The sequence below is a fragment of the Nansenia antarctica genome (assembly GCF_963989245.1).
Source record: "Nansenia antarctica genome assembly, chromosome: 1".
In the NCBI taxonomy this organism is placed as follows: Eukaryota; Metazoa; Chordata; class Actinopteri; order Argentiniformes; family Microstomatidae; genus Nansenia; species Nansenia antarctica.
The window spans coordinates 59,484,866-59,497,444 of NC_137674.1; the positions used below are offsets into that span (position 1 = coordinate 59,484,866).

The following is a 12,579-nucleotide window of genomic DNA, read 5'->3' on the forward strand; positions in this document are numbered from 1 at the left end:
CTCTAAACGGTGTCTGTTGAAGGAGTGAGTAACACATACCTGCGAGAGGAAACCAATTACATAAACGTCAATGTACCCAAACGTCTGTTCGTGACAACACAGGCCTGCATCACCGTAAACCAGAAAAACTTGAACCTGTGGAGTCAGTACACTAAGACACAGACCAGTCAGTCTCCAAAAAAGCTTTATGGACAGCCTGGACAGGTTTATATCTAAAGGGCATTCATATACTCTAGTCATGTTTTTTTCTAGAAGTGAAATGAAAATTAACTGAAAGAGTGACACCTAGCCGCTTCTCATGACAGTAGAAATTAAGTTGTGCAGTGTAACAGACCAGACGGTGCATTTAGTTTCTTTACATTTTGGAGGCAAAGCTTTATAAAAGACCCATTTGTTAGTATGTAATAGGATTATGTGATGTAATCGGGACTAAAACATTCACATGGCGCACATAAAGGATAAAATAGTTTTATTTATAGTCTCATAGTAAAGGTAGGCCTCAACTTGCAAGACAATTGTTGGCAGTATGTACAACATACCTGTAATTTCCATGGAATGGAATCGGACAAACAGATCTATTTAGTATACACTAATCATACCCTAGAATGGAAATAAAATGGAAAAGATACATACACACACATTTCCTAGACACGCAAATGCTTTCTTTTTTTTTCTTGGGGATTCAGCAACATTTAAGATTTTACTGTGTAATCACAACACGTTGACAGGGACCTTTTTTCCCCCATTGAAAAACATGGGAACTACCTTTTGACATTCAAGATCTAGTTCATACCCATAAGGAAAACTACAAGTGACAAATTGGTATTTTTCCATGAGTTGTGAGAATAATACAAAATGCATAACATATTTTTTGAGAACTTGAAGAGAAAACATCCAATCAATGATTTTTTAAAGTTTTTTTTTTTTTTAAACGAGATGCCTAACATATTCAGCCACCTAAATTCATTCACTAGTTCAAGCTAAAGGACGATATACGATACAAGTTAGGAATCTTCTCCCGTTTTTCAAAACATCAATTTCAACAAAGGGGTTAAAGTTTTTCTTCTTCTAACAAACGTGTCAAAATTGAAAACATCTGCAATCCAGCGGGCCTGAGGTGGGTTTCGCTTTTACATCAATAATTGCTTCAAAGTATCTTCACATTCTTTTGTGGAAAAGTACAAATGTTTAAAAAGGTAAACTTCTCCAACAGGACGATTCTTCTAGGCGTGTGTGTAAATTCTAAACAAATTCATATCAAGATAATCAACGAAAGAAACAAAAAGTAGATCTTAGCAGTGCTTGGAGGAGTACGCCTTGGTCACTCCTCTCCATGTTCTTTTTGGAGGAAGAAGTATGCTGAGGGTACAAAAGCATCGAGTCCTTATGTAGCAAAGCTGCCTCATTTTGGGTTTTGGAAGGTTGTGGTTACTGAGAGAGATACCAATGCTAGGGAGTCAAAGAGAGGGACAAAGAGGGACAAAGGGAGGGAGGGAGAGAAAAACAGAAGCTCTGCACGTTTTTTTTTTTTTTTTTGATTTTTGTTGTTTTTAAATCTGTCGTCTTCCACCCTGCTGTCTCCTGGGAGAGAGCGTGTGTGAGGGGACAGGAGAGATGGACCAGAAGGGAGGACTGGATGGATGGAGTCTCCAGAGACACCACACCCAGAGGGGGCGGAAGGGACGTGGAGACTTTCAGGCAGAGCTGAAGACTGCAGCACCCCTCCACACCAGGGATGGTGCTGCACTCTAGCTGGCCTCCACACGCAGCTTCTTCCTGTTGGGAGGTTCCTCTGGCTCAGACTCGGAGCTGGAGTCGGAGCCGCCGTCGAAGGCCGACACGGCGCTGCCCTTGGGGTTGGTGTACAGGCTGCTGTCTGACGAAGAATAGCTGGCCTGGAGCTGAGTCGACCCCTTGACCTTTTCCAGTGCACGCACTGCAGTTGGAGAGACGGATAGAGTAGCAGAGAGAGGAGAGGGGGGTGATGAAAGGTGTCAGACCACAGAGAGAAAGGGAGGGAAAAGAAGGGGGGGGGAGAAATACAGAAAGGTAGAGTCAAATTGGGGCTAACCTTCATCAAGGACAGAAAACTATGACCGAAGCCCACAGGGGGAGGACTGGCCATTGCCTTGTGCCTCAGACACACACAGGAGGTCACACATACTATATGATGGCGTTCATCACGACTCACCTTGCTGCTCCAGCAGAGCGTTCTGCCTCTTCAGGTCGTCAATGTCCTGCTGGTGTGTGTGGTTTTTCCGCCTCATGTATTGGATATACTCTGTGGCTTTGTCTAGGATTTGAGCTCGGGACGCCTGTTTGATAGATTGCTATCAGCAACAAAGGAAAAACTCAAATATAACACACGGTTGCAGTGTCCATATTACATTGCTTATTACAGCTCCTGTCCTCTTCCTCCACTAGCCCCCACTGAACTGCAGTCCGAAACCAAGCATAGGCTGTACTGTTACTAAACACAGGGCAATAATGTGACATTCAAAATAACCCCAACCCTATTCAGAATTCCCCTTTCTGAAACTTCAGAAAAGGAATAGAGCCTGCTTCGAGTCTGACAACTTCAGAATCCTCCATAACCTTAAACATAACAGACTCGGGGTTCATCGACTTAATGACATTCCGGGTCCCGAGTGGCCCAATAAGAGTGGGACAAAACAATCATGGGTGGCACTGGAGATTTCTACTCAGATTAAAACACAGTTTACTATTACTCATCACAACGTCTCCATGGGTTTAAGTGGGGAGAGAACACCGGCCTCTCTCAACAGATGCCAGCCTGGAATACAGACTTCACCCAACGCAAAAAACAAAACCTCACAGACTATCAGTGACCATTCAATTATCAACTGGGAGAGTACATCAGGAGCATCCTTGGTAATAACATAGGCCAACATTATCACATGACCTGATGTAACAGGCCATTTGCTCACCCGCTTTAGTCGACGGAGAAACTCAACAATCCATCTGTGTGCGCTGCTGTAACTTTACCTGCCATTAGTATTGACTTAACATCCGTCTGCGATAGCTAGCAGTTCCATCACCTCTATCCCTCTCTCTTCCCCCCCCGCCCCCGGCGACTGAGAGCAAACAAAACACCCTCGAGGATCGCTGCTAGCATAACCTAACGCTGTGATCTGAGGGACCGTTTCAAATGGCACGCACGCACACACACACACACACACACACACACACTGTAATCTACACCTGCATCTCTGCGCACTGAAGTCATCAACACACACCCACACGTCACCTTTAACTGTCCTCCCCCTCACCTCTCTCCTGACTGAGGAAAGACTGGGGGGGGGGGGGGGGGGGGCTGGCTGTTGGGTGCACTGCCTAGCCCTCAATGTCAGAGATGTCAAAACAGGAAAGTGCAACAAATTTGCTCATAATAACTTCCTAACGCTGGTCCTCGCCTTTAGGCTGTATGCTATACATGTTGTTTTCCATTCTCCCTCTCTCCCTCCCTCCTTCTCTCTCTTTTCATCCCCTCCCTCCAGCTTATCAATGCTAAAATAGTATGTTAAAGCATTACATTTAGATTACACAGCAATAACAGCACACATTAAATCATAAACATTCTCTCACATGAAATCAACACATTTCACAGTATTTAAAGCACATTCACTTTCACTTAAAGCACCCATTCCTTGCTACAAAACCCCACGTCCTAGCCCACACATCAGCTTAACAATTTCAATGACATTACATGACAAACAGCAACAACAACAACAACCCAAAGTTCCCCACCCCACAATATCATCAACAACATCAACATAATGAGTTTGGTAAGAGTGAGCCTGATTTTTTTACCTCCTGACGGGTCATACAGATTCCCGACCAGGCTTTACCAACCTTTTCCCCTTGCAAGGCGGGCACGGAATCACGGAGGCTGTGAAAGCTGTCTTTAATGTGGTCCCTACGTTTGCGCTCCAGCGCATTGTGGTGTGCCCGCTTGTCTGCCTGCAACGAGAGAGTGACAATGGACAGGCTTCAGCTGGGGCAGCAGGCCACCAGAGAGGACAGCAGGTCACACACACACGGGCCCTCCAACTTGTCCCTAGCCCAGTCCCCACCACCCCCTACACTCCCAAGTATGTGTGTGTGTGTGTGTGTCCACTACTGCAGGGCCAGGCTCCATCCAGCCAGCCATCTGGGCTATGTCTGGGGCTGGCAGTGACACAGTGAAACACGGCACAGCCAGAAACGTCTTCATGGAGTCAGCTAAGCTAGCTGGTCTGGCACCGTTAGATCTACAGTGGTTTCTATGACTGCCTGGCACCGTGGCAGTGTGGGCAGCCCCCTCCCATCAGTGTGCGTAGCGTAGCTTTAGCTGTTGCTAGAAGTTGACCCCGGCGCAGCCCCGGCCCTGTCCCATTGTGACTGTGTGAACGAGCAGGGCTGGGGATGAGTGACCTAGTTCTTGACCGGGCGGGGGGGAAGACACTAAACCCATTCAGATGAGGTGACTGAGCGGAGGACTGAGAGGCCAACCTAATGACATTGATTTTTTTTTTGCCGAATTTGACCACTACCACCACCACTACCGCTTAACAACACCACCGACTGATTAACAAGACTGCTAAATGTTAACTGGCCTTGTGTGTATAAATGTATTATATAAAACACAATAGGCAGTATGTTTTAAAAGGATACATAGATTAGATTATAATTGACGTCTTGGTGTGGATAGGACTATCAGCTACACCGCGAGAGGGCCCCAGACCCAACTGCTATGGCTGCCCGGAACTCGGTGTGTGTGTGTGTGTCCTACACAATCCTCTTTACATTGACATTTGCATTCAGTTTAGATGGTAAAGAAGACTGGTAAAGAAGGCTGCCAGCCGAGGTCACATGACAGGGCCAGGGATGGGCAGAGAGCAGCCAGGCGCCTGCCCTGCGGCAGCTCAACCTGTTTATGGCCCCGGCCAGGCCAGCATCAGGTCTGTGACTCATAACAGGCCTTAATAAACCCTCTGCATCGGCATAACGAAACCGACACTCAAACACCATATATAGGCATACTGTTGAGACTTCATATATGCCATATAGCTGGTACACGGTCCCAGCGGGAATCGAACCAACAACCTACGAGTTGTTAGCGCAACCCTCTACCGACTGAGCCCACAGAACGAATGCAACGTCGCGCTCAGTGGGTCACATGCGTGGATGTCAGGGGGTTAGCACAGTACTATGTCCAAGGTTCCATCACAAGTCCATGACTAGGCATTATAGGAATGTTATACGGGAGGGAGCAGAGACAGACAGCTGTTTATTGCACAACAGTCATCATCCCCAGTGCACTGTTGAGACACAGGTGCACTCTCCACAGCAACAACACAACCACAAATCCACTCCCTCTATATGGCGTAGCACATAAACAAACATGTGACAGGTATTATGTGCAATTATGAGTGTGGTGGCCATTTTGATACCTTCCTGTTCAGTGACTAGAGGCCTGGCATAGAAACGCCCTGTGGACGCCATGCATCCAACTGGGAATCCACTGGGGATAATAAGGGCATGGCATACGTTAAGGCCTTAGAGAGGGGAAACGGCAGAGTAGTGCACTGCACACCTGGGACAACAATAGTTGTCGATGCCAGCTGAACCTGGAGGAGGCTCAAACAGCATAATTCATATTGGTGGTCAAACAGTTGGAAAATTAGCCAAGACAATTTGTCTTTTTTATTGGTAGCTTGGTTCAGGCCATAACTAGGTGATCAGGCTCAACAAATGTTTATAATATAATCTCTTTTCCAATTTGAGGACAAATTACAGAATCATATCTTGATTGTGCATGCAGACTCTCAGCCAAATCTATATAGGCCATGGAATATAATATTGTCTAAATCTGCAGCCAAATGTTAGTCAACGTGAATTAGTTTTGATAGTGGCAGCTGGGGGGTGGGGGTGCATTATGTGCTGTTTTGATAAAGTATGTCGTGCGGGGTGTTTTTTTCGCCAGTATGCGACGTGGCTACGTCATTGACTTGGCGCGCGCGCACACACACACACACACACACACACACACACACTGCCCTGTCGAGAAAAGACGCCTCTAATCACTAGCTGAAACACACAGGAAAACATCCCAACGGCACCCTTCCTGACATGACGGCTTATTCTAAATGCAGATTATATTCCGTAGCTAATGCATTCCATTGTAGAAAACATAGTCTGTGCGATGCGATGGCTACTTCTGGTCATAAACGCGCGGTATTTCTAGAAATTGTCCGGGAAACTGGTTGGATGGCAAAGCCTTGTGACATTTCTATAACCGAAGCTCGAACTGTGCCTGGCTGCAGGATAGGCTTGATTCTAAATATAGATGCCGTGTCTCCAGCTCCCTATGGGCCACATAGAAATTGGGGATACCCTGCAATGCATGAAGATGTTCGGTGCACAATCAGTCCTTGATGGATTTACCGCATGCATTATGCAAAGGTGGGGAAATGCACGATATGACACGATTACAGCCCCCTTCCAAACCCCAGCTCTGCGAGCACCGTGCACAGATCCTCCAAGTGCCATGGCCTACATTGAAGGGGAGAGTCTGGATAGGTTTGCATGCGGCTCCAACAAGGTTGATATGGCAATGCGGACAGCCGTGTCCTTTTTGCATCGCTATAACATAGGCTAATACGCTTCTACTAGTTATGGTTAATCAACCGAATATTATAATTATTTGATCAGACATCATTACTGCACATTGTCAATCATTTCACAAATGTCATGGTATAATAAGGATAGTTCTCATGTCGACATTACGCACCACATCGTGATATCTCGGTGATTCCTCCTGCAGAGAAACAGAACAGAAAAGTACAATTGTAGCTACTGCAAGAGACTTTAAATCAATAAACTAACGTTTTTCCTTTTAATATCATAATTGAAGCTGTGTACAGGAAAGCAACTATCCGGTAAACAGCACTGTTTGATGAAGGATGGCTAGTTCCTAGTCTGGGTCGAGTCTGATCTTCTTGCAAAAAAGAGAGTTCGATGCTGACAGGGTCTGCCTAATCACTGAACCAAAAATGTCTCATGCGATACTATGAATAACTACCTAGGCTAACATGCAACTTGAATGCATTTCCGTACTGATCAAAAGTTCCCAAGTGGAGACGGATTATCTATAAATGGTCAACTTTTGTGGCTAAATGTTTAAAGCCTTCCATAACGGGAATATTCCATTCCAGCAATTAGACAGACCCCTTGTGAGTAACTGGCAGTCTCTCAGGCTCATATAAATATCGCTAGCAGAGGCGTTTGACTTGCATACAGGATGCTAGCTCTCCAACTAACCAGCTAGAAAAGTAACTGATAGCTAACTCGAAAACATTAAAGCTACTCACGTCACTATCGACTTCGATGTCATCGTTATCACTCATTCTTCGGTGAAATGGTAGATTTCAAATGAAAGGGCTGCTCAAAAACCACATGAAGCAAACACTAGCTAAGCAAACGCACAGACAGACCAGTCTCCCTACACAGGCGAAGCCAAGAACGAAACGAGATGCTACGAACAATCTACACGTGACTGGCCTCCACACGGACGTTTACCGTTCCGCGACACGCCTGTTTGTTACGCCCACTTGTTACATGGGACTTGTAGTTTTCTCAACATGATATCACTGTGTCTCAAACATGAATTTGTTGTTTATTGCCTACATCTCCCGTCAGTCATAACATTACGCGCTCTATTTACCTCCCGACGTGCACAGGGATTTGTAGTCTAGACAGTAGCTGCGTCAGTGGAGCCATGATTGAGACACGTGGATTATCACAATAGCAATATTGATCGTTCTTTCTTTCTTTCTTTAATGTTGTCTGTCTGCATTTTCTGTCTGTCTGTCTGTCTGTCTTTCTTTCTTTCTTTCTTTTGGTATGCATGTTTTTCCTTAGTCTAAAATAAAATATAGGCATAGCCTATACGAATAGTACAACAAAAATACATATTACACTAATTAACTTTAGCAAATACTGGTGAGGTGGCCCTGACGGAAAAAGCAAATAATCTGTAATTTCTTCACAAAATAGTGCTCTAGATAAAGAGCTTACACAGTGGATTATTTGAGCTGCTCCAACATTGGATCAGCAAATGTGTATAAACAAGTTGAGAGCCGCATCCATTCCCCCATCAGGTCAGGAGGCCACGGCAGCTGCTGACGACACCCCCCTCCCAGCCACCCACCCACCCAATCACATAGATATACAGACTCACAATGACCGCCCTCCTCCCTCTGCCTCTCACTGTCTATTTTTCCCTCTACCTCCTCTCTCCTTCCCTCTATACCCCCCCTTTCTCTCTCTCTCTCTCTCTCTCTCTCTCTCTCTCTCTCTCTCTCTCTCTCTCTCTCTCTTCTTCTCTCTATCTCTCTCTCTCTCTCTTCTCTACCCCCCCTCTCTCCTCTCTCTTTCTCCCTCTCTCTATCTAGTCTATATGCTGTTCTCTCTTGCTTCCTCCATCTCTCTCTCTCTTCCTTTTGTGCTCCTATTCTCCCTCTATTTCTCCCCCCCCCCCCCCTGACTGTCTGTCTGATTATTTTATTAGATTCAACTTTATTGTAATCGCAGAGTACACGTACACTACAACAAAATGCAGTTTAGCATCCAACCAGAAGTGCAAATGGTGATATAAGGGCATGATATAAATAGAACAAGTCTCTGTGAGAGAGACCAATAGCATATAGCATAAGAGTGGACACTAACACTACTCAACCATTTAGAATGTTTAGAATCAACCATTTAGAATGAGAACAACATGACATTCTGTCAAATCTGTCATTTTAATATATATATATATATATATTTATTTTTTAAAGGTAATGGGGACAGCACTGCACACATAACCAGATCAGTTATCAAGATCAAGTTATGTTTTGCTGTTTTTATCTTGTAAAAATACAGACTGACATAAACACTGCAATGTAGTACTCAACTACGCGCAGCACTACAGAATGAAATGAGTGTGAAATTATTCTAAGGGCACCAAACTAAGGTTTTCTCCACTGGTTTCAATGTTTCATATTTCACCTTTATTGACACTTTACCCCCAGTGCTGTCAATGAGTTATGATCCGTTTTAACACTCCCAGTCTGTTATTGTCAGGCTGCAGAGGTCCAGTCAGCAGCAGGCAGCAGTCATTACATTGGCCTGTAATTATAGGAAGGCTGAAGGACCAGTCCTGCTACAAGGCTCCCCTCCCCTCCCCCGGTTTCTTTAAAGGGTTGGGTCAAGTAAACCTTGAAAAGACGGTTCTTTTGTCCTTTCCTCCATTTGTAGACTACGCAGTGGAAGGCCCCAGTGCTCAGACAAATGTTAGGGGTGGTTTTGTTCTTGCTATTGTTGTCTGGCAGGACTTATGAATGGGCGGGAGAGAGAGAAGGGGGGCACTGTTATCTAGGGCATTGGATTGTGGGTACGGTAGTTTTGTATTGTATATTTTGACGAACTGAGTTTCTAGACTAGTTGAGGTGATCGTAGAGGTGACTTTTTAATAGTTTTCTTCAGAAAACATGTCTTGTCAGATGATGCACTGTACATCTGAGGGATAGGGGCACAACCTATCTATTTAAAAAAATATCAGTTTAGTATGTTTTTAGACTTCTTCAAAACACCAATCATGGAAGGTAAAAATGACTAAGAAGTTGCAATAAACTGTATGTTTGTGTGCCTGTGCCTCTTTGTAATTTTCTAGTTGGATGAAACAAATGTACACTAGATGGCGCCTGGGCACTCAGAAACCTTTCTTATGGTGAGAAGAGACATATCACATGGTGATTATATGTGAGATGGAATAAAGCCATTATAAACATTATTATGATTGTCTTTTGTGATATGTCGTATGTGTTAACTTAAAAACTGTTCACAGAATGTCTGATGTATTCAACAAAGATCCCCTGAAATATGCAGATGATAAAATTATCAAGACTCAGATATGTACACATGCTATTCTTCAGCAGGTTAAGACTCTACCTGAACTCTACCCTGTGTGGGTTTACAGTGCAATTACAATTTGAACCTTGTGGGTAGGAACTGATTGCCCTGCTTAGACATTTATGACTCTGACAATAATTATTCAGATTCGGACATAAGAAGCTGTAGAAATACCTGAGGAGCTCATTTGACACAGAGAGCTGAGGAAAAGAGAAACAACCATCAAAGGTAAAATCAAGACCAACAAATGATCCATGAAATTGAAAATTATTTACATTCTCATTCTCAACAAATATTCTCACTATGTTTTGAGAGGAACAATGCAATTAACTGTAAAAGTGCACATTGTGCTACTGAATGTAGTTAGACAATCCACTGAATATTAGTGTGTAAGTGTGTTATTTTTGCCATAGAACAGCACCGTCAGTGACATTTGTAATGTCTTTATGGATTATAACATAAAAAGCTGCCGTATTTTGCGTACTTACAAAGATTCTGTGGAGGACCACCCTTTAGTGTCAAGAAAACACATGTGCATAACACTTCTCCAAAATGAGAGTGGAACATTTTTAGTACCATATGTTCATTCCACACTGCAAGCTCTTCTTGACTTCAGGTTTCACATTTTTTTATTGTCACATTACACAAGTGTAGAGAGTAAGTCTTAGGTTTTGGTTCCTGACATTGCAGCACAAAAAGTGACAATAGTACAGGACATAAGTGACAAATAAGACAGTGACAAATAAGACAATAAAAGATAGTTCAAGTGGTAAAGTGGCTGTGAGCTTAAGGTTTATGTAGTCTGTATACATGGGGTGTGCTTGGGGATGATAGTCAATATTGTCTACAGTAGGCTTGTTCATGAGCCTGATCGCCTGGGGGAAGTAGCTGTTGGTATGTGTGCATGGCAAATAAACCTCTTGTGACATAAGAAGCTGTAGAAACATCTGAGGAGCTCATTTGACACAGAGAGCTGAGGAAAAGAGAAACAACCATCAGGTAAATCAAGACCAACAAATGATCCATGAAATTGAAAATTATTTACATTCTTTTTACATTGTGATACCAAATGTGAAAAGGTCCGCATGTCGGCAATTCTCGCGCAAAAGTTGCGCAAATGACCAAAAAACTTTTGAGGACTGTGTGATCATCTAATTACAGTTAGGTATATATTTGGACACAGACAGAATTTGTGTTATTTTAACTGACCAAAACATCTTCAGTTTACAGTTATATAATGAATATGGGCTTAAAGTGCAGACTCTCAGCTTTAGGGTAAGGGTATTCACATCCAAATTAAAGGAAGGGTTTAGGAATTACAGCTCTTTAATATGTAGCTCCCTCTTTTTCAAGGGACCAAAAGTAATTGGACAATTGACTCAAAAGATGTTTCATGGGCCAGTGTGGGCTATTCCTTCATTATTTCTTTAGCAATTAAGCAGGTAAAAGGTCTGAGTTGATTCCAAGTGTGGCATTTGTATTTGGAAACTGTTGCTGTTGCTGTATACGCATGCAGTCAATGGAGCTCTCAATGCAAGTGAAACAGGCCATCCTTAGGCTGCGAAAACAACCAAAACATCCATCAGAGAGATAGCGGGAACATTAGGAGTGGCCAAATTAACTGTTTGGTACATTCTGAGAAAAAAAGAACGCACTGGTAAGCTCGGCACCACAAAAAGGTCTGGACGTCCATGGAAGACGAGAGTGGTGGATGATCTCAGGATCCTTTACATGGTAAAGAAAAACCCCTTCACAACATCCAGCCAAGTGAAGAACAGTCTCCAGGAGGTAGGCAGGCATATCATTATCCAAGTGTACCATAAAAGAAAGACTTCACACAAGCAAATACAGAGGTTTCACCACAAGGTGCAAGCCATTCATAAGCCTCAAGAATAGAAAGGCCAGATTAGACTTTGACAAAAAACATTTAAAAAAAAGCCAGCCCTGTTCTGGAACAGCATTCTTTGGACAGATGAAACTAAGATCAACCTGTACCAGACTGATGGGAAGAAAAAAGTATGGAGAAGGCTTGGAACTGCTCATGATCTGAAGCATACCACATCATCTGTAAAAAAAAAACGTGGAGGCAGTGTGATGACATGGGCATGCCTGGCTTCCAATGGCACTGGGTCACTAGTGTTTATTGATGATGTGACAGAAGACAGAAGCAGACAGATGAATTCTGAAGTGTTTAGGGACATTCTGTCTGCTCAGATTCAGACAAATTCAGCAAAGTTGATTGGATGGTGCTTCAAATACAGATGGACAATGACCCAAAACATACTGTGTAAGCAACCCAGGAGTTTTTTAAGGCAAATAAGTGGACTATTCTGCAATGGCCAGAGTCAATCACCTGATCTCAACCCGATCAAGCATGCATTTCACTTGCTGAAGACAAAACTAAAGGCACAAAGACCCACAAACAAACAACAACAACAACAACAACAACAACAACAACAACAACAACAACTGAAGACTGCTGCAGTAAAGGCCTGGCAAAGCATCATAAAGGAGGAAACCCAGCATTTACCACACCTCCACAGCCCTCAGACTCAGCACTGGGTCCCCCCAGGGCTGCGTGCTAAGCCCCATCCTCTACAACCTCTACACCTACGACTTCAC

General features: G+C 43.7%; 1 protein-coding gene across 2 annotated transcripts; it reads right to left on the reverse strand.

Annotated features, from left to right (window-relative positions):
- Positions 1–500: 500 nt before the first annotated feature.
- Positions 501–7,505, reverse strand: max (myc associated factor X). 2 transcript variants are annotated; one of them, XM_080544283.1, is made up of 5 exons: positions 7,374–7,505; positions 6,794–6,820; positions 3,874–3,981; positions 2,192–2,330; positions 501–1,936 (listed from the first exon to the last, which is right to left on the reverse strand). In XM_080544283.1, the coding sequence occupies exons 1-5, from the start codon at positions 7,407–7,409 to the stop codon at positions 1,749–1,751; spliced, it is 498 nt and encodes a 165-aa protein (XP_080400409.1). In that variant the 5' UTR covers positions 7,410–7,505; the 3' UTR covers positions 501–1,748. The 2 variants fall into 2 exon arrangements, with proteins under 2 accessions (XP_080400409.1, XP_080400408.1); XM_080544282.1 differs by having other exon boundaries at positions 3,832–3,981.
- Positions 7,506–12,579: the final 5,074 nt, after the last annotated feature.